General features: G+C 41.5%; 2 protein-coding genes across 2 annotated transcripts in view; one reads left to right on the top strand and one right to left on the bottom strand.

The window, feature by feature from the left end:
- Positions 1 to 25,423, top strand: part of LOC134461304 (gamma-crystallin S-1-like) — a 383,074-nt gene that overhangs the window by 208 nt on the left and 357,443 nt on the right. Inside the window, exon 2 of the mRNA XM_063214134.1 lies at positions 213 to 277. Coding sequence (XP_063070204.1) covers positions 272 to 277 — 6 coding nt within the window. The 5' untranslated portion in view covers positions 213 to 271. The remainder of the gene's footprint in view (positions 1 to 212; positions 278 to 25,423) is intronic.
- On the bottom strand, positions 3,204 to 12,998 carry LOC134461441 (gamma-crystallin M2-like). Its single transcript, XM_063214372.1, has 3 exons — positions 12,846 to 12,998; positions 3,591 to 3,833; positions 3,204 to 3,485 (listed from the first exon to the last, which is right to left on the bottom strand). The coding sequence occupies exons 1-3, from the start codon at positions 12,996 to 12,998 to the stop codon at positions 3,204 to 3,206; spliced, it is 678 nt and encodes a 225-aa protein (XP_063070442.1).

Consider the following 25,423-nt stretch of genomic DNA (forward strand, 5'->3'; position numbering starts at 1 on the left):
TTTAGAAAAGATTCCCTGACTGAATACCCGGTGTGTGTGGATGTGTGAACGAGAGAACGAGAAATTAAATGAAACTACTGGAAAATGATATGCCCCATTCATGCTGGAATTTCGTGAATCCAACGTTACACTCTCAAAATACTAATTTTCAAAATGTGAGGTGAATGTGAAACTTGATGTAGCCCCACCAATGCCTTGCCGATCCTCTCCAGATGTGAATGCACACCAGAAGGGGCAGTCCTGTTGTGATAAAGTACCTGGTCCTTTCAACATGAAGGTAAGAAAGTTTATTTTATTAACAGGGATCATATATTTCAGGTAGGCCCTATTTAGAAAATGCACTTACTAAGCTGTTGGGCCTAAGCATTTTAGGCAATCGAAAAATGTGACATGAACTAGCTTGGGTGTGGCATTCACAATACACAAACCATTCACAATATAGCCATATATGCTGGCACAATAAAAGAGGGGGACAACCGCCATTCCGACATACCTCCATTCAGACACATCTCCGTACTTTTTCATACCGCCATTCTGACACAGTTACTCATATGGGGAGCTGTCCATGTGCGTGGTTCTGAAATCTGTGCATGCTCCGAGTGAAGCACGGAGAATATATATCCTGTAGGCCAACCTATAACAGGCTGAGGGAGCGAAGTCACCGATATTCGATTATTTCCAATCTGATTACTCAATACATTCCTTTCAGTTCTGGATGCCTGACGCTCCACCTGACAGATATTACGCAACACTGGCTGCCTGGTTCATTTTTCCATTGGTCTAAAAAAACACATGTTGTAAGAGGTGCCATTGAAACCAGATAGACAGAGGGTTAATGGTAGGGCCCAGCCTAATTGTTGAGAAAGGAAAACGTCCTGTATCTTCACACTTGATGCACATTCCCTTTTAGCGGGAGCTGTGCATGGGTGTTGAGCAGAATGTCCCCATGGAGCAAGGTTATGCAGCGCTTAATTTGAAATGTCCCAACGCGACAAAACATTCTGGTTTCTGTCAGAGAAAAAACAGTTGCTGCCTCATATAGCCTAATCAATGTATCATGCGTTTTTGCCATAGGCCTACTAAAGCAACATTTGATACACAATAAAGCAACACGAATGCAATAGTGACATGTAACATCTATGCACGCGACAGGCTTGGGAAAACATTGCCATGCTTGGAAATATCTCAGCATTGCGCAGACACACTCTCTCTCTCTCTCTCTCTCTCTCTCTCTCTCTCTCTCTCTCTCTCTCTCTCTCTCTCTCTCATTCTGTCAGACACACACACACACACACACACACACACACACACACACACACACACACACACACACACACACACACACACACGCAACCGGTCAACTGTTTAAGCGTTTCAATCCATGTTTGAAGCTGATACAAACTGTGTTAATAGACCTATTGGGAGGAAGATTCTCCCTTGCCCCGTGTCTGCACTATTAAGAAAACAGATGCATATTCAGTAAGAACGTCAACACACACCCTGGCTATAATTGTGCATTTCTTGTCTGCCAATTCCACTCGAAAATGGTTAAAACATTGCGTTATTCCGGTGCATCCCTTTCAAATTCGCCTCACATACCCCACCTGACCCCACCCCTTATCACACACGCGACTTCAGCCATGTAGGTTTATTGCACTGCAGGATGGGTGCAATTCGTGGTGCTGAGTGAATGTTACGAGGATAATGACAATAGCTGAAATGATAAGCAAGTTGTGGCAGCGTTTTCTGGCATATACAGTACATGCATATATATCTAATCTTTACTGTCCCTAACTTTCGGTCTGAGCCGACGTTTTGGCAATCTTGACATGGCAGATGCACAATGCTTTCGGCCTTTGCGCTGCTGCCCAGACTTTTCATAGATAAACGGTCAATTCACGATGTCTCTGTTCGTTTCCCCTTGCCTACGGAAAACACTTCACTTGTCAGGTGAGGAATAGACTCTACAATCTTCATTTCCTTTCCCTTTCCCAAAGTGCACAACACCATTTGAGATACTGAATCAGTTTTACAATGCCAATGTCAATGTCGGAATGGCGGTATGTAACCAATAAAAGCATATGCTGTAATTGCTCTGAATTACAACACTGAAAGGTGCCATGTTGTAATATTATTTGGAGCATGGTAGTCTTCTTGTGTGACCCTGCAGTTTGTGGTAAGTACAACGTTTGCATTTTAAAGGTGCACTGTGTAATATTTTTAGTTGTTCATTTCCAGAGTTCATGCTGTCAACTCAGAAATGTTAACTTGTTAACAAATACTCCAGTGGCATGGGCAGTCACAACATATACAGCACTATTTTCTATGGAGTTTTATAACCAGCTTTGCTTCAAAATGGAACTTGTTGGATGTCATTGCATGAAATTCGGGTGAGGCTGCTGTGCTTGCCTGCTATCTGCTCACTGACATTGTGACTTGAGGCATTGGATGACTCCACTTACAAACCAGGGAACCTGAAGAGACAAATGTGAAGCCATCTTCAGGTCATTATCAGTTTGCTGCACAAGATGACAGAGTGTAGCACGAGCGTGAATGTCAGGTAAGTTGTCTTAACTGAGGTAGGTAGGTTCAAACTTGTGGAAGGTTCTACAAACTATGAAGACCTTCAACGAACAACAAAAAGATTCAGATGTATGAAAGCTTTCTGTAACTTGCTCAACCATACCAGTACACCCCTGGCGATGTGGTAAGTAATTACTCATTATGAATCCACAAAACTTAGGTGTAATAAGAAGAATGATAGAGTTAATGCTCTGACTGTGATGCTCTTCAAGGTAAGTAATGCCAAGGTAGGTGTAGTCAGTCTTTTTGGCGTTCAGGCCTCGTGCATTGCCAAGGTAGCAGACAATAAATAAATGATTTGCTAGGGAACAACATACTGTTTACATTACACATGTAACAACGAAGCAGCATACGTAAACTGCTCATGCCCATCCGGTGTCATGAAAATGTAATGAGTAATTCATGTGAAGAAAATGATTCCTGTAAGATTCCCAAATACCTAAAACAGTCAGTGCTTTTTGTGTAATTCAGAATCGTTATCTGTGATGCATGTTAACATGAACAGGGAGTATTGTTCAAGAGTGGAAGAAAGTAGAAAAAAGAGTATGAAACAGTTTTAAAGAAATAGAGGTAATGATTTATTATCGTTGTGCTTAGAACATTTCAACAAATGAGACCCTTTAGTTGTACCAGGAATCCATGATACGCCTCATGCTCATGAATCTCATGTTGGGGTTTCCGAAGTTCCTCCAGTTTCTGTACTCTCCAGGGGGGAAGTACCACATTCTTCCTCTGTACTGGGGCTGCTCATACATGAGCCAGTGCCCATCCATCACATGGCAAGACATGCAGTGGTTCATACGATAACGATCCATGATGCTGTCACAGTCATCCATCATCTCGTGCATCTGACCACCAAAGTTCTCCCTCTCGTAGATCCTCATTCTGTAGTTTCCTCTGTACTGTAAAGGACATTTACAAACATTTAGATTAGTTTCAGTATCATACAAAGAATAAAAAATATGCAAAAAAATCAGCTTAAAGTACAGGTATTGTTTAAAGATTACCATGGGGATGTAGCGACAGGATCTGATAGAGTTGTTCCAGCCCCACATGCTCATGTAGTCAGGGTACTCGCCCCTCCTCATGAAGTACTGGTTTCCCATGTAGTTGGGCTGGTCGTACATCATCCAGCAACCATTGTGCACCCTGAAGGAGCCACAGCGGCTGAGCTGGGAGGAGAAGTCAGCATAATCTCCCATGCACTCCCAGGAGCGGCCACCGAAGTTCCTCTCCTCGTAGAAGGTCACCTGAAACAAAAAAAAGTTTTTTTTCGTTCTATTCCTGGACAGTAAGATCTCAGGCATTCTGTCTGACAGGAGTTTTGGAACCAATCATGGAAGGGGGAGGGTCAGCAAACCATACCATTTGGCAAACAGAAGCTTGTTTACGATTCTGGCGTGGCGATACTAGATGCAATGCCATCTTGAGATCAAGCTTTATGCAGTGTTGTAGATATTTTAGATTGAAAGTTCATTTCTAAAGAATATATATATAAAACACATTTCCCCTACGACAAAATATTTTTCACGGTTTTCCTTTTGGCAGTTAACATTTGCCTTACCTTGCCCTGCATGGTTGCGGTTGTTGTTGTGATGTGAGCCTGGCTGTAGGGCTGTGGGCATGGGTCTGTTTTATACCAAAGGTTGACACAGTGTGTTGGGGGGTCCTATTGTGTCAAAGGGCACCTATTGAGTCTATGTGGTCGGCCCCATGCCTTCATTGTTCCCCTTGAACAGTAGAAGAGAATGTTCTTGTCTGTTTGTGTCCCACCACTGTACAAAAGAGACATGAAATGTAATGCTGACGCTGAATGTAGTTAATGCAGTTTGCTCTGTGTTTTATTACGGGGAGGTGGTCTAATACTGTACAAATGTTTATATTTTAATATTTCATAAAATATTGTCAATCGCTTAAGAGTCCTGACAAGTTACACCTGTGACTAGGTGCTATCACTTAAAGATGCACTGTGTTTAGTTGTGTTTAGTTGTTTATTTCCAGAATTCATGCTACCCATTCACTTAAGTTACCTTTTTCATGAATACTTACCACCACCATCAAATTCAAAATATTCATTATGACTGAGAAAATTGCACTTTTCATACATGAAAAGGGGGATCCTCTCCATGGCCCACCATTTTGAATTTCCAGAAATAGACATTTTTAGCTGCAAAAATGACTGTACTTGGGCCATACTAGAAAATATTTGTTTATTACTGAGTAAACTTTCATGTAAATATCAAATTTGGCAATAGGCAGCCCAGTTTCAATGAGTAGCATAGTTGCAGTACCTTGTTTGACCATTTCCTGCACAGTGTCCCTTTAAGACAAAATATTCGGTGGCTGTTCAAAAAATGACAAAAAATGATGAAATTGGCTCGGAGTCTACAGCTAAAATTCCAAAAAACGTCTGGTATTGAATGTGTTAATACCAACTGGACAGGGGACGCCATCGGGAATGCTTGTGTCTGTGGCTCCCACCTCATATCTGAAGTTATCGTGGCCATCCATTTTCTTATTTCGGAAAAAAACCCGCCTGGCTAGTTTCTTTGCAAACGTGTGGTACATGGTCAATTCTGCTCCAACAATGCGCACACAGCCTGATGACGTCACATCTGTTTGCAAACAGTAAAGGGGTATATTGGGAAATGCACCTCTGCTCATTAATTTCACACTTTTGATTTTGGTTTATTCTTATATGTGATATCTGTAAAATAATCACAAACCCACCAATTACTTCACGGTATAGAATAGTGTTTCTCAACGTGGGCACCAGCGTCCCCCTGGGGGTGGTCGAGAGCCTTTGGGAGCACTGGCAACATGGCCACGGAAGGGGAGGGGGCGATAGTTTTTTTTTTCTTTTAAAGTGTGTTGAAACAACTACAGAACGATTTTGGAATTTGAAACACATAAAATGTAACAGAATAAGAAGGTAAAACCGCGCCAGCCTTTGTTAAGACTATGCGATGTTTGTTTATTTTGTGTGCATTTCAGTGCAGTGCGAGAGGGGCTGGCACAAAGTGACGTTGTTGTCCGCTATGCACGGAGCCTCACGAAAGTTTATTGCCAGCGAGCTCGTAAACATCCTTGCACTACATTTCAGCGCAGTGAGTGTGCGCTACGCTCTGAAACATAGTGCCCAAAGTGCACAAATTTGAGACACGTTTTACTTGTTCTCAGGTGTGTCCTGTGGAAGCGCGACTTTGCACAAGGCAAGGCAAGTCCTTGCAGAGAAGTATCAGCTTGTTCACGTGCACATTTGTAGCTTTTGTTGTATTTTAAACAGCAATTGCAATATTAATTAGGCAGGGCCATTTTCCGCAATTAAAAAGAGTGTCATTTAACAATATAGACGGCAAGGCAGGATATTAAATAATTTTCCGCTTTTGCACCCCAGCCTTCCTCAATCGGTCCTTTAACAAGATAAATAGTTTGCTTATTTAATGTCTGCAAAGTTATGACTGGCGTGTGATGTGGGCTGCACATGGTCTGTGCTTTCCATTGCTCTGGGAAGGAACACGTCTTCTGACAGGTGTAGGGGGAGGTCAGAGGGGCGTTTGGGCAAAAACGGTTGAGAACCACTGGTGTAGAACATGTGACGGTAGTCTACAAGTAAATTTGTAATTGTATGCAGAGGGTTTCTTCACTTTGTTAACATTCAAAAAGCTGCAGGACCTGATGGGATTCCAGGCCGTGTAATCAAGGTGTGTTCAGAGCAACTGGCTGAGAGAACAGGCAGAGCAACTTCTCCCTGTCCATGTGTGTGATGCCAAGCAGCTTTAAATCACCTATCATTGTTCCAGAGCCTAAAAAAAAAACCAAATCACCAGCTTGAACGACTGGCGACTAGGGCTGTAACGATATTGTATCGAACCGAGAAATCGTGATACATAGAGTCATGATGCTGTATCGCGATACTAAGAGGCAGTATCGTGATACGCCTTTAAACGCTTCGTTACCCACCAGTCCAGAAAATAACCACATGACGTGAAGTGATAGTGCTTCCAAGCCTCTTGTAACCTATTCTACCTACAAACTATCAGTTTTTATTGATGAATTTATTTTATAATGTTGGAAAGTTAGAAATCGTGGGGTGTATCGTACCGTAGGTCAAAACACGTAACACGAACCGAATCGTGAGTTGAGTGTATCGTTACAGCCCTACTGGCGACCTGTTGCCCTCACCCCCATCGTGAGTAAATGTTTTGAAAGGCTTGTGAAGAACATCATCTGCGAAATGGTTCCACCTTCGCTTGACTGTCACCAGTTTGCCTACAGATAGAACAGATCAACTGATGATGCCATCACCAGCGCACTGCACACCTCCCTAACACACCTGGAGAAAAAAGACACCTATGTAAGGATGCTGTTTGTGGACTATAGCTCAACCTTTAACACCATTGTCCCCAGCATACTCGACGGCAAACTCCGGAGTCTAGGAATACACAGTGGCCTTTGCAGCTGGATACTATACTTCCTCTCAGCACGGAAACACGTGGTGAGAATTGGCTCCATCACATCATCCTCCTTCACCATCAGCACGGGAGCTCCGCAAGGTTGCGTTCTGAGCCCTCTCCTCTACTCTCTATACACGCATGACTGTGTGGCTATACACAACACCAACACCATCATCAACTTTGCAGATGATACCACTGTTATCGGTTTAATCACAAACAATGATGAAACAGCCTACAGAAAAGAAATAAACAACCTCATGGAGTGGCGTAGAGGAAACAACTTGTCTCTGAATGTGTCCAAGACAAAGGAATTAATAGTTGACTTCAGGAGGAAAGAACACCAGTTTGAAACCATTAACATCAATGGTGAGACAGTGGAGAGGGTGAGAGACTTTAAGTTCCTTGGCTTTACCATCTCAGAATTCCTCACCTGGGACAGTCACACACAGCGCATCGCAAAAAAAAAGCCAGCAACATCTGTACCACCTCAGACGATTGAGAAAGTTTGGTATGAGACCCAAGATCCTGAGGTCATTTTACAGAGGCACCATTGAGATCATTCTGATGGGGACCATTATTGCATGGTATGGGAACTGCTCTTAATCCAACAGGAGAGCTCATCAGACGGTTGTGCGTACAGCTCAGAAAATATGCGGCCGTGACTTAACCTCCATACTGGGGCTATTCGAGGGAAGGAGCATCAGGAAGGCAAAAAAAATCTTGGCTGATCCTAGCTATCCCAACTATGAACTGTTTTCTATATTAGCATCTGGGAAACGGTATAGAAGCCTGAAATCTCACACTACCAGACTCAAAAGTAGTTTCCTCCATCAAGCAGTTAGATCACTGAATTCATGCTCATGACAACAAGGCACTTTCTTTGCACTTTTTCCATCCCCCCCCTCCCTCTTTTTTCTTTTAAAATCTTTTTTGAGGACCCAAAAACACAACAATTTTTACTCTTTATAGGCTGCAAACCTATAATAAGACGTAATAAACAAATCTTGAATCTTGAATCTTGAATCTTGAGATAATTACACTAATGAGGCTCAGTTGTAGCTGTCCTCAGCTCTAGCTGTCCGCCATGCTGAGTGTACTGATTGAAGTGTATGGAAATGTCCATCACCAGTAGATGTCAGGCTTGTACGAAATTCTGAATTGAAATTCAAAGTAATGGCATAACACTAGGTGGTGATGGAAGCAGCCCAACAGGTGCCGGGAATAGACACATGCTGATAAATATACAGCACCATCTAGTGTTTCCATTTTCTCATTACCTTGAATTTCTTTGAATTTCATCTACACCACCCATTGGCCCTCATTTATCAAACTTGCGTAGAAACCATCGCAGAAATGAGCGCAGATCTCGTCGTACGACGAGGCTCACGTGAGATTTACTGAACATGTGTACCTCTCCAATCTCATCGTAAGAGCGAGCGGCTGTTGATAAATCCAGCGTCTGAAAAACATCGTAATTAGAATAATCACACCTTCTCTAAACTGACGGGAAGGAGACCGCACCCCTAAGTTTGCGACATGGAGAGACGCAAACCGGCTAAAACATCCACGTTTCTGGTTGATTGACAGCTTGAAATTAGGCTTTACGCGAGGTAGACAACAAAATAACACGTGGAAATAATCAACAGCAGTAGTCAACAGTGTTTCGGTTCTCAATATGGAAGGGGTAGAGATTGATTTCCAAATAATGATGGTTAGCCAACAATGAAATGTTTGATTGACTACAGTAGACATAGGCCTAATGAAGATATTTTTAATGGATATTATTTAAATATTTAAATATATGAAAATTAAATATGATGATATTTTGTAAACAAGGTCAAGAAAAGGGTCCTACGTGAAACTGCCCAACAAACAGTGCCCAAACAATTGGTTGGAGAAGGAGAGTTGTACATGTCCAGTGCGCTGTCCTTCTCGCGCTCATGTGCGCCCTGCTTCTCTCCACCGCTCCAGTCCTTCGACCGGATAGCCCTTTTACCACCTATGGAGTGAACGACTATAAAATGTTATCGGACATACACGTGTCAGGTGTAGCCTATATTCGGATAGTAGTTGTGTGCGATCAAACGTCTAATAATAAACTCAACCGGGATATTATTAGGCTACTGTCAATAGGCTATTGATTGATGTGCGCATGAACTCCCAGCTGTTAAAAAGAAGGGACGTCGGTCATTGATCCCACGACTGAAGGCACATTCCAATACGCGGCTGTAGGCCTATATTGCACAAATATTCACACATCACGTCAAATCACAAATTAGAAGTATCTTGTTCCTATGCCAAATTAACGCAGCGCTCCCAGGAAGAGTGCACCAATTCAAACAGGTAGACGTTGGCTTATAGCCAAAATATACAATGTAAAAACATTTTGTAATTATGTAGGCCACATATTTATGATAATGAGTTGTTGCGCTACAACTGCTGCTTAAGTTGGTGATCATAGTCATCTCAAGTCCAACTTGAAAACGGCGTACACCGTCTGAGAGCAGTCGTAGGATTTCATCTTTCCTGCGCTTACGATGAGATTTGATAAATACCAACTGGTCGTAGAAAAAGAATGTACGCACGACGTACGTATGATTCTCGTCGTACACTGCTTTGATAAATGAGGGCCATTGAGAGTACATAGAACACCACCACCTAGTGTTCATATTATGGCATTACTGTACATTCCAATTCATTACTTTGAATTTCAATTCGGAATTTCGTACAAGTGTGGTAGATGTCGATTAAACAAAAAATAAATGGGAATTGAGTGACTGTGAACCTTGGGTTTTTCAGCTTGATTCGCAGATGCCTGATATGGGACAGTACTAGTCGCACAACTATGTCTAGGGATGTCTTCAACAGCAAAGTGATACGATACACATCTCAATACATTACCTACAATTCGATTAATTCACGATTCATGGAATTACCAAAGATAAGATGCGCTACTTTTCAAAATTGGTGTACTCCAGTGACGTGCGGTCAGGGGTATGGTAGGGTAAGCAGTAAGTCACTGAATCCCTTTTTTCAACGGGAGGTCTGGGATTCCTCCCCCAGAGAATTTCGGATTTCTTAGATGCAATTTCCTGCATTTTAACCAAATCATATATGTATAAAAATCATATATATATAAAAAAATTTTAAAAAAGTTTTACGAAAGCCTAACATTTTTTTTAACAAATAGCACCCCCTTTCATGCAGATATGAAATGTTAAACACACACACGCTTGTGAGGCGATTTTGAAAATGATTTCGGAACTGCAGGAAGTCACCAGTCTATAGCAGGAAAGTACTAGATCTGAAAAGAACTGACTAATTTGAACGAAAGGGGGGCAGTGCATAAAATGCATAAAAAAAGAGAATGCAGACAGCCTATTTCAGGTGACACAGGGCAGGGGTGGGCAGGGCACAGCGCAAAGAGAGATCTCTATGAGCGTCCTTTTAAACGTGACAGAAATCCAAGTTAAAAGGTCGGAAAAGTGAGTTATTAAAAAGACACTGGAGTCAGAGGGAGGGGCACTATGCAGAACTGGTGGCTTTTTCCAGATGCAATAGCCTAGTTTGCAACGCCTGCTCAAACTCTCAATAACAGCCTAAAATGCTTAAATCATTAAGCACCGAACCAACATGCTTGTCAAGTGCTTTGTGTTAATCAAACAACCACAGACAAGAAGGCAAGCAGACAGGGGGCGGGTTGCTTGCGATAAAAAAAAACAAAAAACCATGAGAACCCTGTGTGTGTCTTTCGTGGACTTCAAAATGCATCTGCCCGTCAACTTGCTAACACAGGCGCTCACCTTCCACGCGCATCGTGTATAATCCATTAGGGAAGTCATGTCGCATTGGCACGATCAAAAAAACAATCTCGCGTCCAAAATACATTAACAAGTCATCATTAACACATGTACGAATCGGCCAGTGAGTCTAGTTATGTCCACAGCGCTCTAACGAATCTTCAATGTCAACACGCATCACCCAAAAGGTAGCTACACAAACGTGATCATGCCTGACCATGTTTGAACTCTTGTTCACAGACACTTGTTCTCTTGAACTCTTGTTCAAACATGGTCAGGCTACCCACAGCATAATAATTAAATGCATCTTACCTTAAAACAGGATCACGGAGTACATTTTTCATGCAAGCTAGTTCCATTAAAAGCCAGGGTGGTTGACATGATGTTGCCTCAGACATTTTGTCCCCATGTAGCCTATTCAAACTGCTTGAGCTACCCATCTGATGTTGAATATAAATGCAGCGTCAGCGATTGCAAACTGCTCAGCTATCGCCTGTCACCTGCTTAAGAACCGTCTGGCTATTTCTCTGACTTTTTATTTTGTTTTTGTAAATCCAAAACGCTGAAGAGTAAAGGGCCGTACACACACGTCGCTGCTATTTACTCGCTACTTGCTCACTCGCCTACTTGCCACTCGCTCTGTGTGATTTTTTTACTGGTTGTCATGGTTCCCGCTGTCCGCGCCAATAACGTCCGTACGAAACAAAATGTAGGCCTACGCTGTTTAACGTTGATCGTGTGCTGTGCACAACCATACATATGAGCCTTTGATGGTGTACACTGTATTGGATGTATTTTCCTCAACACTTCAAAGTGTGATTGCGTGCAGAAGTTGGGTGGTCAGAACACCACAGGGGCAACGTCACCTGTCAATAATCTGTATCCTGCATTCCAATTGGTTACTCGCTTAACTCGCGTCGCTCGAAGATAAAATAAGTTTATCTCGGAACCCGCCCACATCGCATCGCTTGTACTCTCCTCGCCTACTCGCCAGCGAGACTCGCTGGAACACGTAGACATTCTATTGACTTCATCCGCTGAGCGAGTAACTAGCAGCGACGTGTGTGTACGGCCCTTAAGTTAACATGTTTTCCTCTCGACACGGCTAGAGTTTGAGCAAACCTTGTCTTGCCTTCTAGTTGTTGTAACATTTTTTTCATTTTGGCCGCTGAGATTGGCTGACATACTCCCGCCACAGCAAAAAGCTCTGCTTTTGCTCCCCATTTGCAGTGCCTACCCTGCCTACCCTCAGCCCACGTCTCTGGTGTACTCATTATTAGTGTGCACTGTAAAATGATTAATAATTATGAACCAATGCGCACAACAAGGGAGTAACAGTTCCCCATTTGGCACTTCAGGCTACTGAATTCAAACATTCTTGTTCAAGTTTTTTTTAAAAGGGGCACAATGTAGGATGATGTAGTTTGAGTGCAGAGTGTTTGAGTAGTTTAAGTGCAGAGTGCAGTACCACCTTGAAAAGTGTCTCTCGTAATATCCTTCCAATATCTCTGGTGTGTTTGAGTCGACGATGTGCACGCATGCATGACCACGTTGACTCTGAACGGGTCTGTAGACTAGCGTTGTTCACGCGTAACATGCCGGAAACGTGTTGTGTTGCCGGCTGTTCAAATGATATAGCCAAACAGCCGTGGCTGAAGCATGGACTGTGTTCATTTAGGCTAGCCGATATAGCCGATATATGTAAGTTAATGAGACCCCCTTTATGATTTGATATCCCCCATAAAGGGGCGTACGCACATTTAAGAGCAAAGTACCCGGAGGGCCGTTCATGCGTATCAAAGACATGTGCTAGATTATTAGTGTTGAACAACAGGAGCAGTCAATACAACACAACACCTTGTTTAACAATGATGACATCCGTGTCAACAACATCTGAAACTGCGAAACTGCTGTATTAAAAAGATCATCCCCATAGGACAATAAATATCAACCTTTTATCTTTGTTAAATGAACAGTCTATTACTCATACACAGTCAAAACAAACCTCTTCTTCTTTGCTTCCGTCACCTCCCTCATCCAGTGCACCACTGTCTCCTGCCTGACAATCCAAATGCAAAGACAAAGAGTACTTTATTGTAAAAAAAATGTATGTAACAAGTGTTACACAGTAAGTGTACACAGAAGATTGAAATTGCATTTGACCAGACTGGAAAGTGAATATAATACACATTGACCGCGACAATGTCAACACACACACACACACACACACACACACACACACACACACACACACACACACACACACACACACACACACACACACACACACTGCTGTAAAAACAAAAAAATACAGCACATTAACGTATACCCTTAAAGGGACACTGTGCAGGAAATGGCCAAAAAAGGTATTGCAACTATGGTGCTCATTGAAACTGGGCTGCCTATTGTCAAATTTGATGTTTACATGAAAGTTTACTAAGTAATAAACAAATATTTTCTATTATGGTCCAAGCACAGTCATTTTTGCAGCTAAAAATGGCGGACCATGGAGAAGGTCCCCCTTGTCATGTATGAAAAGTGCATTTTTTCCAGTCATAATGAATACTTAGAATTTGATGCTGGTGGTAAGTATTCGTGAAAAGTGAATAGGCAGCATGCATTCTGGAAATAAACAACTAAACATCTCACAGTGTCCCTTTAATAAGATTTCATTCAACTAAACATTAGACCACAACCAAAATTAAACATGAAAATTTAGAGAGCTATATTTAATGTGCGTGCGTGTGTGCATGCACGTGTGTGTGTGTGTGTGTGTGTGTGTGTGTGTGTGTGTGTGTGTGTGTGTGTGTGTGTGTGTGTGTGTGTGTGTGTGTGTGTGTGTGTGAGCAAAGTCTTTTCCCGGAAGTCTCTTCACTTGGAGGCCATGTTGGCAACGCCTCAGGGCAGCTATTTCAGATTAGGAAGACCATGGGCATCTCAGAATAAATGGGAAAAACAGGAATGGGACAATTGTGCAAAATACTAAGCATGTGGTTGGAATCGAAATGAGAACCAGATTATAATGGCAATCTAGGATTGGCCATGTATGAAAGTAACGCTGTAAAACATTGTTTTCTTACTGCTAATTTAGAACTGCCCATGTGCAGCACTTCACGACAATACATTCTGCTGTGCGGCCTCTGCGATCAAGTGGGGCGTACTCTGTAGCAACCCCATGTGAGTACACATGTCATCTGCCACTGACCAGCAGCAGCTATTCAGAAGTCATACCGATTAAGGGGCTGGCTATACGGGAATGATTTTCTATGCCAGTGACAACGTTCCCCTGGACTAACCATATGAAACCCACCAGAAACGTGGCACAAAACGAGTTTTTTGAATAATGGGTTCCAGAGTGCGAAAATCGAGTAACGCAGGCGTTTGCGTTGCCATTGTTCCAGTTGAAACGGATTTGTTTACATCTGCGTCACAGCCACATGGCCAAAAACAGTGAGGTATCTTCACAGTGACCACTAGCTTTGCGCACAACATTAATTCCATGCACAATGGCATCATCAGACAACTGTTTGTGTGGACTGTGGAGACTCTTTCATTTCTACCACGGTCAATATTTTACGTTTCAAACTGCCCAGTGTAGGTCACTCGTGTTCAAAATCTTAAAAAAAAAACCTGACTAACATGAAGCAAAGCTTCATATTATCTTTTAACTGCGCACCCAAACAGTTATCAGCAATGCATATTATGTAGGCCTATATGTCACTAGTTGAAACAGGCGTAATGGGCAGAACGAGAAGGAGAAGCGGTGCGCAGCAGCCTCCAGAGGAGAGGAGGGAGAAATACCTGCCCTGTAGGCTATTGGTATTCAACACCTTAGTTTAAACTTCTCAAATTAAAAAAAAACAGCATAAAGTGTAGAACACAATCAACAGATGCCTAAATGGCAATGCTTCGCTACTCTAGTCACTCCACAAGCTACACAAGGTGCCACATGCACCAAGCTGGTAGCCTATTTTTCCACGTAGCACTCACTTCAGCATAATGAAAAATAACAACACGATGCTGGTTTTGAAAATAAGTCGGCTAGTAGCAAATGCTAGTAGGCCTACACATGTTGGGATAAGAAATTCCTTTAGTAACTTGACATGCTCCTCCTGCATACAAAACATCATACTTAACTAATGAAAGGAGTAAAGACATCAGACTTACAACTTCGTGAGGGCCAACCAGTTATGTAGACTGTAAACTCCCTGGTGATTGTTCTAATGTCTTCCAAAATATTCCAGAAGTTGCAGCATGCGTGCTTATTCTTGTAAGAGCAACTTTGTCACGAATGAAGCATGGTGCTAAGCAGCATGATTCAGTACAGTCAGTTGTTGTATCTAACTTGTCTCTGTGGCATCTAGTAATGTTCAATTATGCAGCTTGCACATTCTGATATTCTGAACCTGCTATGTACGCGCTTGCGGAGAGTAAAGCTCATAATAAAACCGTCTTTCGCTTTTTACAAAGGGGGTAAATGACGCAATTTTTTTGTTAAACTATCCGTCGCTTAAAATGGACATAACTTCGGAATGGGAGAGGCTAGAAATGTATCGTTTTTAGTAATAAAAAGCTAAGATCTTCAGCTTTTAAACAAGCCATGGCATATGTCTGTAGATCGAAAACAAAATTTGCTGGGTCTGTTAAAAAAAATGTGAACCTTTCTGGCACTGTCACTGGTCTAAGGTCCCTGCGTGACAGGTCATTTGCATGATAAGAGTGGGCGATCACGGCCATTAGCGAATACTTTGTTCTCAACAACTTCACATAAAGAAATGTGTATTCTGAAGCAAGACTGTCGTTGTCATCAGGACATGATCTTTTACTGAAACATGCTGTATGGTTGCAACTTAATTGCAACTCGGATTCAAAAAAACCCGCGTTGCGGTGTCATCTGGCCGAGGCTTGAGTTTGAGCAGTCGTAAAAGCTTGCACATCAATGTGGCGAGATAATTGGATAAATGACAGCACAACTCAGCAAGTTATTGGCTCTTGTTGCTGGACAGATCGGAGATGAACAGGCACACGCCATATTGGCGTTACGCATTGGCCTTGTTAATTTTTATGGACGCTTTCTTAAGTGGTTCGTCTTCTCCTCTAAAAGTGTCTCAGTTTTTAGTGAGTGAGAGAGTGAGTGACAGGAAGAGGGAGAAGAAGGATGAGATGGGTCGCATTGGACATGGTGCTCTCTGTGCCAGCTCCGTCCACTAGCATGTTTCTTGCGTATGTCAACAAGGCAGGATTTTTTTCTGTGTATTCATCTAAGAGGACATCATGCAGCAACACTGGCAGCTTTACCCCAGTGTGAGGCTCATTAAACACTCTTGCTTGGAAGATGTGAGACCCCATTTCGTTCACATAGTGTGCTGTCATAGTAAAGTAAGAATCAGTAGTGCAGGAGGTCCAGCCATCAACCGTTATTGACACCCTCTGGGCATGGCTGATTTAGTCGTCAACCTCCACTCTTACTTGCTCGTACAGCGGAGGAACTATCCTCTCAGCAAACACTTTTCTATCGGTTATGCTATACCTTGGCTCCAAACTTCAAGCAGGTGTTTGAATCTCTTGTTTGCTGAAATGCTGTATGGCTGGATGATTTTGCAGAGGAAGAAAGATAGGGTATCCGGGATAGATTTAGCCCAGGCAGAATTGTTTGCAAGTGACGATGGAAAAAACTGGGGTATTCGTGGCTCACATGAGGGTCTTGCAGCAGCACTGCTAGCTGACATTTCTGGGGACTGTTCTGGGGCTATTGAAAGACCTCACTTCTTAAGCAAGTTAACAAACTTGACCGAATATCTTCGGCAGAGCTCTGAATGACACACAACTAAGGTAAGCGTACCCATTAAGCCCATGTACCATTTAAGCCCACTTTCAAGTTTGAGGTCAATTTAAAGAAAGGGAAAAGGTGGATTTTGTTGTTCATCACCCTATCCAATTAAAGGGTTTAGTAACTGACAAAATGTTTTTTTTTGCAAACAAATCACATTTTTTATCGTTGAGTTATCCCCGTCCAAGTGAATCCAGTCTCAGGACTACTGACAAGAAGTCGCTTCAAAACTTCGCCGTTTTGGGACATGTCAGAAATCATCGAATTTCAGCTAGTTTCAGGCAAATGTTTTGAAAATACTTTCATATTTAGTTAACTAAGAGGTAAATGTAATGATTTTTATACATATACATGCAGTGTTTTGCTAAATTATAGCAATTCCCTTCAAATGGAAAGATGTGTTTTATGAGCGAGCAAACTCCGCTATTCTCTTCATACATCCACACACCATCTTTGTCTTACTCTACCGTAAGACTTAAGGTGGTTAGGCATGAATTCTAAGCATATTCCAGTTTGTTTGGCATTGATCTTTAAAGAAATGCATCATGAAATGTTTTGTGGAGCTGATTATTTCCATAAAATAGCTTTTTGTATAGGCGTACTTAATGGGTACTAGGTGGGCTTAAATGGTACACCCCATTGAAATGCATGCAAACTGGCATGCATGCTAACCTAAAAGGCCTTTGAGGAACATAAAAAGTGCTGTACAATCTCAAGTTTGAGGTTAAAAAGGCGTAATATAATGAACTAGCAATAATCAATAACAAAAAATAAATTTCTCTGTTTGGATGAAGTATTTTATGAAGTATATAAAGTAAGAGATGCCGTAATATTTAATTAGGTTTTATGCCTTATTTTTTGAGCAAATCTTACATTTTGGAAGAATATTTTGGTCTGAAACCATTTATGCCATGTAGGCTACACTGTTTAAACTCAACTCACACACCTCACCAAGTACTTTGATTGAGAAATAACTATATGAGCTTATTTGGAACACAAGTGGGCTTAAATGGTACCAAAGGTACCATTTAAGCCCATTCAGACTTTTCACTTTTCTCGTAAAAAATCCTCATATTGTACTTTGAAATATTCATCAACTCCGTGATAAACATTGAGAAGAGAGGTAAATCTTACTATTTAAGAAATCATTTCACAAAAAAATTGTGTGAAGATGATTGAAAAATAAAGAAATTTAGATTTTGGTGGGCTTAATGGGTACGCTTACCTTAACATTGGTGAGTAGAAAATTATGCTATACTGAGAAATGAAGGGCCCAATGTAAAAAAATGGGTTTCTCCTTTAATAATCATCCAGTGCAGATTTTACCTCTGCTTGACATTTGTTAAATGGTTGTTAAATCGGCAAAACAAATACAAACAGGTCAATTCAAAGTGGTGCCAACTTACAATGCAGTATAGTTTGTTAACTTGCTAAAGAAGTGTTGTCTTTCAGTATAGTTAAAAAATAAATAAATAAAATAAATAAAAATAAAAACAAATGCTAGCTACACTATTCTAAGAGTCAGTTCTCAAGAACATACACATTACAAATGGCAATGCTACAACAGATGCTGCAGACAGAGGTAGATTAAAATTGCATTTACTGCATTTTGCTTTCAACTACATGGTGGATTTGACAACTATATGAACATTACCATACTCTGCATGACTGCTGACTGGACAGTGCATTCCAAGTGTTTAGAGATCAGTCATCTCCTAGAAAACTACACTGCTGATGCCCTTGGTGAAAACCTGACCTGCTTTAGCACACTGGGTACTGGAGGAGCACAAGATAATATAATCGGCATTACTATTGAGATTGCTGTGACAATATTAATCATAACTTGCAATGGCTAAATCTTTTTGGCCACATTCTACATCTTGCTGTATCTCATGGTCTTGACCGCAGCTACGTAAAAGGCAGCACATACCATCAGGGAATACAACAAGGTACGTGTCAACAAAGCAACAAATTGGGATCACTTACAGGCTGCTAAATGGGCCTAACTAAAAAATGTCCTCATTAAACTCAGAACACCCACTAGTCTCCTAAAGAGGCATGGCATCTCATGGACACGGCTTCAAACTTCAAACTTCAAACCTCACATCATATTGGTTCTGACTGTCTCCTCCTCCTTATCAATTGTCTCTGCAGCAACCATCTGGTTCAAATACAAGCTTGCCAACCATTCTCTCTGTAGAAAGAAAAAGGATGATCTGAGAGACTGCTTATAAAGTACGTACTGACTGACTGACTGGTCTGATCTTGCCGTCTCAGCATTCATTGAGGACCTTCAGTGCAGCTTTACAAAATAGTTGTCTCACTGGATCATTTCAAAATATTTTGGCAGCAGTCCTTCCGTTTATCCCATGACTACCAAAACATTGTCAAGATGGCTAGTTTTGATTACTGAGATAACGTGACGTGATCAGGAAGTGCATGATTTGATACTTTGTTGTAATAACACTGAAATATTGTGTTAATATTATATGTGAATATGTGAATACTGTGATAAAATGCCCAGATGAAATATCCAAACTGACTTTGTAGGAGCTTTTACTTTCTGAGAGTTTTCATGATCTATGGTAGTTCTGTTCATCACAAGAGTTACAAAAATCACACAAAAGGTGCATTAGTAGTGGTGTCAACAATAATCGATTCTGCAATGCAATGCGGGGCATGGACGATCCAATTCAATGCGGCAAGTTCCATAATCAATGCAGCAATTTTTTAAGTTTCAATTACTTCCGTGGATATTTCGGGAGCAAATGAATGTTTAAATAAAATGAAATTAAATAAAAGCACTTCAAAGCATTGAAAACTGCAAGACTGATACAGAAAACAGCCAATAAATTGTTGCTCAGCATCTGACTACTTGTATTGCCTCATCACGACTGATGAAACATTTGCTTTGCTTTCAGTAGAAATGTAATGCATTGCAATGCATTGTAGAATTGAATTGAATCGAATCGAATATAATCGAATCGCTACCTCCCGAATCGTAATCGAATCGAATCGTGAGGACAGTGCCAATGCACACCACTATGCATTAGTGTATCTAGTTTTGAAATTGAGGGGAAAAAAACAGCAAAAATGTGTTATTATGGCTTGACACTCAACACGTGGGGGAAAAAATGTACTAATACGGGCGTAGCATTCAATGTGTTAAGTGTGCTCTTTTTTGCCCTGCGACAATCTGAAGCAGCGGGGACATAAGGGTTTACTCATGGAGTATCTAATGGGTAAACCCGACTGTTTTTCTCAGAATGCTGTCAAGAGGAGTTACAACTCTAAAGCACTTCCGTCTGTCAAACTTTTTACCACACGTGGCAACCAGCATGCACTGATACCGACATTGACTTTTTCACATCTGACCGCATCATGAATGTGCTGTTACTCAACCGATTGTTACACAAACATTTAGCGAGAGTAGAGAAGGGTTTGGTTCGATGTCAATGCGTGATGTGTTTGGTATTTGAAATGTTTGTGGCACTCTTACCAATATGTGTGCAACCCTATATCAAAAAGTACTTAAACAACAACTTCCTTTCGCTTGATTCATAGTTTGTAGGGGGGAAAAGCTCAATGAGGTCTGAGAAAAAAAAAAACTATAGCCAGGAAGAAACCTCAGGCAGAGACCAGCGGCCACCCATCAGTATGTGTCTATCCTCGGCACCTGTTGGGCTGCTTCCACCACCTAGTGTTCGTATTATGCCATTACTTTGAATTCAATTCAGAATTTCGTACAAGCCTGCTAGGGCTGCACGATATTGGAACAATATGACTGGATATTGCGATATCGGTATTATTCGCGATATTTAGTTATTATTTTTATCTACTTGCCATTCTGCATATAATGTATAAAGCAACTGGGAGCAATGTTTTATTTCCAACATTAATTTTATTTGAAAAAAACATGGCTAATATAGGCCTACAGCATCAACTTAAAATTTCAACTATGACTGCACGATAGCCTATCAGAAAAAGTTTTATACTTGATAACAGCATGGAATACCTCAATAAGGATATTTAAACAATATTTAGAAATATAGCCTCATTTTTCTTGTCACTTATTTGTGAAGCCAATATTTATTATTATTATTATTATTATTATTATTATTACCTTCGCCAGAAGGTTATGTTTTGCCCGTCGTGTATTTATTATTTATTTATTTATTTGTGAATATGCTTGTTTGTTTGTTTGTTTGTTTGTACGTCGTATAACTCAGTCAGAACTGAGCCGATTTTTATGAAATTTAGTGGGATGATTGGTCATGACCTAAGGAACAATCGATTAGTTTTTGGGAGTGATTGGGTCAAAGGTCAAGGTCAAAATGTTTGTTTGTACTTCGTATAACTCAGACAGAACTGAGCTGATTTTTATGAATTTTAGTGGGATGACTGGTCATGACCCAAGGAACAATCGATTTGTTTTTTGGGAGTGATTGGGTCAAAGGTCAAGGTCACGAAAAGGTCAAAAACGTAAATTGAGACCATTTTTATGAAATTTAGTGGGATGATTGGTCATGACCCAAGGAACAATCGATTACTTTTTGGGAGTGATTGGGTCAAAGGTCAAAGGTCAAGGTCACGAAAAGGTCAAAAATGTAAATTGAGCCGATTTTTCTGAAATTTAGTGGGATGATTGGTCATGACCCAAGGAACAATCAATTACTTTTTGAGAGTGATTGGGTCAAATGTCAAGGTCAAGGTCACGAAAAGGTCAAAAACGTACATTGAGGCGATTTTTATGAAATTTACTGGGATGCTTGGTCATGACCCAAGGAACAATCGATTACTTTTTGGGAGTGATTGGGTCAAAGGTCAAGGTCAAGGTCACGAAAAGGTCAAAAACGTTTTTCTTTGCCAAGCACTACGGTATATGCCAGAACAATGTGTGCATGCTGAATTGAATAAGAGGTCAAGACTGGGCCAAAAATGTAATATTACGATATTCCGGTCCGATTTAAATGAAACTAACACCAAAATTTGGAGAATGTTATGCCCCACACTCTGAAGATGGCCAGAAAAAAATAAGTGACGTAGGCGAAGGTTTGCGCTCTACCGAGTGCCCATTCTAGTTTTTATTGCAGGCAAAGTATATAAATAATAATAATTATCAGGGCCGCTGACAGTGCTTGCCGGGCCCAGGACAAAGTCATATGAAAGGACACCATCCAATACAATGTGATGAAGTCCCAATTTTGGCCTCTCTCTCCCTGGGCCCGGGGCAGCTGACCCTTGTCGGCTTCCCTGATAATAATAATAAAAGCAATACCATAGGACAGGGGTGCCCAACCTTTTTTAAATCGAGATCTACTTTTGAAGTTCATGGTCTCCCGCGATCTACCAAGTCAAATTTAAGGATGTCAATGTGAAAATTTAAGATCACCATTATTATGAACAAAATGTTTTTAGCAGGCTACTATGACCGTATCTTTTCAGTGTGTTTTTAAAGTGTGTTGAACATGTTTAGAAAGCAAAGCAGCACTGATAGTCCTATGCAGACATAATTTCAGTCCTGCAATACTGAAATAATTTCAAAATGATCAATATTTGGTAGGCATATAAAAGGCATATATAGGTATAGGCCCTATATATAACGTAGGATGAAGCATTATCAAATGCCTTCAATGGTACAAATTAGAATGGTTCAGAAATTCACCATTTGTAATGGATAAATAGTAGTGAAGTGCACTCTACTACAGTATGAGAGAGAGAGAGAGAGAGCGCTCATTGTGCTCATAGCGCTCACCTGTTAAGAGTGACTTCTCTATGAAGGTTTTTTTCCCAGCTCTCTGAGGGACAGTAGCACCGCACGGCTTTCTGTTGTGAGTTTGGCCAATTGTTTTATTTTCACAAGGGGGGCAAGAAACAGCATAAATTGAAGTGAATTCCATACGTCAACCAGGCTTTTAGCTAGGGGGGCGTCTGGGCGTCTTTTCGACGCCCTATTTTGAAAATAACCAAAATTTGGACGCCCTACTTTTTTAGTAGGACTCCCTAAAGACGACAACCATGCTGATGTTCAAAATTCGCCGAGTCCGAGCTTTCCCACGATGGACGATTTCTATTTACAACGCCATTTTGGAAGTTTTAGAAGATAAAATATAAAATACACCTAATAGTATAGGTGCATATGTAAGTTTTGGAACATTTCATATAGATTTTTCCATTTGGTGTTTTTTTTACTTCTAGGACCCCCCCGAATACAAATCCACCTGTTTCCATTTTTTTCGTGAACATTTACTGGCAAATTCAAGATGGCTGCCATTGTGTGTTGAAATTTCACCATTAATGTAGTTTTAAGGTTCAATTGAACTTTTTTTATAATTCCAGGGCAACATTGAATAAATAACAACTTATTTTCAATGTTTTCCTTCATTTTTTGTGGCAAAATCCAAGATGACTGATATAATTCATGGCGAAATTGGCATATTTCATATTTTGAAGTCTATAAAGCCATTGTTGACTTGTTTTGGTAATATTTGTTGCATGAATGCGAAGTCAGCCATTACATAAACTAAACCCATTACAGAATCCAAGATGGAAGACATTTTGTTTGGCAAAATCAACAGTAATGGTGCTTTCAGGTCTATAAATCAATAAATGATACTCTACTCTACTCTGAAGCCATTCATTTGTGAATTCGAGCACAGAGGATTCCGTGCTGGTCCAAATTATTGTTCCAACAACAATTGCTATGAGTCACTTCATGTACAGTAGGCCTACCTATTATGCAGTGCAGTGACGTGCGCTGGGATTTATGGCTGGTGAGGCAACTTTTTCAATATCAGATTTTCAAATAAATAATTGCCAAATAGGCCTACCGACAAGTTCCATATGTCATAGCAGCTTTCTTAACATAAGGTAGGCCTACATATTTTGACATAAGCTTACTGCATTTCCGCAGAGAAAATGCTATTAGATCTCTCTCACACACACACACACACACACACACACACACACACACACACACACACACACACACACACACACACATCACACACACACACACACACACACACACACACACACACACACACACACACACACACACACACAGGATTCAAACAGTGGTCTCACATAAACTACACAGCACCAATGTGGACAGCAGAGCAGAGCAGAGGAGAGGAGAGGAGAGTAGTGGAGAGGAGAGGAGAGAAGAGGAGAGGAGAGGAGAGGGGAGGAGAAGAGAGAGGAGAGGAGATGAGAGGAGAAAGGAGGAGGAGTGGAGAGGAGCTCAAGGAGAGGAGAGGAGAGGAGAGGGAGAGGAGAAGAGAGAAGAGGAGAGTAGATGGGAAAAGAGAGGACAGGAGAGGAGATGGGAAAAGAGAGGAGAGGGGGAGAGGAAAGGAGAGAAGAGAGGAGAGGAGAGGAGAGGAGAGGAGAGGAGAGGAGAGGAGAAGAGGAGGGGAGGGGAGGTGAGGGGAGAGTAGTGGAGAGTGTAAGCTCCTTCACAGCCCACTGCTCACACACACACACACACACACACACAGGATTCAAACAGTGATCTCACATTCCACACAGCAGCAGCAATGTGGACTGAGCATCACGGCGGATGCTCAAGACACACAGGATTCAAAACATGGTGTCATATAGACCGCTGAGCACCACGGCGAACAAACCGGTGTGATGGCTTTTGTGATACGAACTGGATTCTCGTGCAAACACACACACACACACACACACACACACACACACACACACACACACACACACACACACACACACACACACACACACACACACACACACACACAGGATTCAGTGGTCCAGACTCGGCGTTGGCGCAGGGGGTGTAGGTAAACAACGGTGGGGCAGTGCCATTTAACAAGTTTGAGTCAAGTTCACCATATAACTGGCGGCAGAGTCACGTTTAGTTCTACCTAGGCTACCTACTGCACAGGCTGCGCTACTAGGCCTGCTAGGCCTACTCCTCCTCCCTACACCAATATGTCTGTTAGAAAGGTGGACACCACATTCAGATCAGACGCGATATGTGTCCAGGATTATACTGTATTTTTATAGGCCGTCAAGATACAAGGCCCTTCTCAGTGTTTTCTGGTCTTTGAAAGAGGGGACGCTGATAACCCCAAGCCACACGAGCATTTTGGACAAAAATGCTCAAGGTGAATTTTGAGGTCTGCTTATCAGCGTTCCTTTCACTCCACCACTCGAAAATACAGATCCGATGTTTGCGTTGTAATAGGCTACCGCTTACACAGCAACAATTCACAGTATGCATTCAACAACAGAATATCACCCCACCGGGATGATCCTTCTGGTAGCCTGTGAAATAGATAATGAAGCCAGACGTGGCCGTGATCATGGACAGCTACCACCTCCGGTAGAAAAGACTAGAGTAGACAGAAAATAGGCACGACATGGTGCGTCATTTGAGGACACTCCTCCTGAGAACCGTCAACTATCCCCCTCATCCACATCATACCACTGCGGACCCAAACTCAACCTAAATAGGCTAAACAATAATGACGCTGAAATATTCCACAGTCGTTCATCTTGAGGATGGACATTTCAAAGAATGTCAGACGAGCCGAACCTCAAAGCGTGTATTATACAGCGTTTGATTATTAGAACTATCATTTTAAACTGCCTCGTTAGGATAGCAAGCAGCGTTATCATTTGGGCATACTGGGACTGGCAAAGTGAACACACAGCCGCAAACCAAACCAAAATCCAGGAACCCACAACCCCTAGCTATTAGTTCGTTCTGTTGCCAAAATCACTCG

This window comes from Engraulis encrasicolus, chromosome 13 (genome assembly GCF_034702125.1).
Source record: "Engraulis encrasicolus isolate BLACKSEA-1 chromosome 13, IST_EnEncr_1.0, whole genome shotgun sequence".
NCBI lineage: Eukaryota > Metazoa > Chordata > Actinopteri > Clupeiformes > Engraulidae > Engraulis > Engraulis encrasicolus.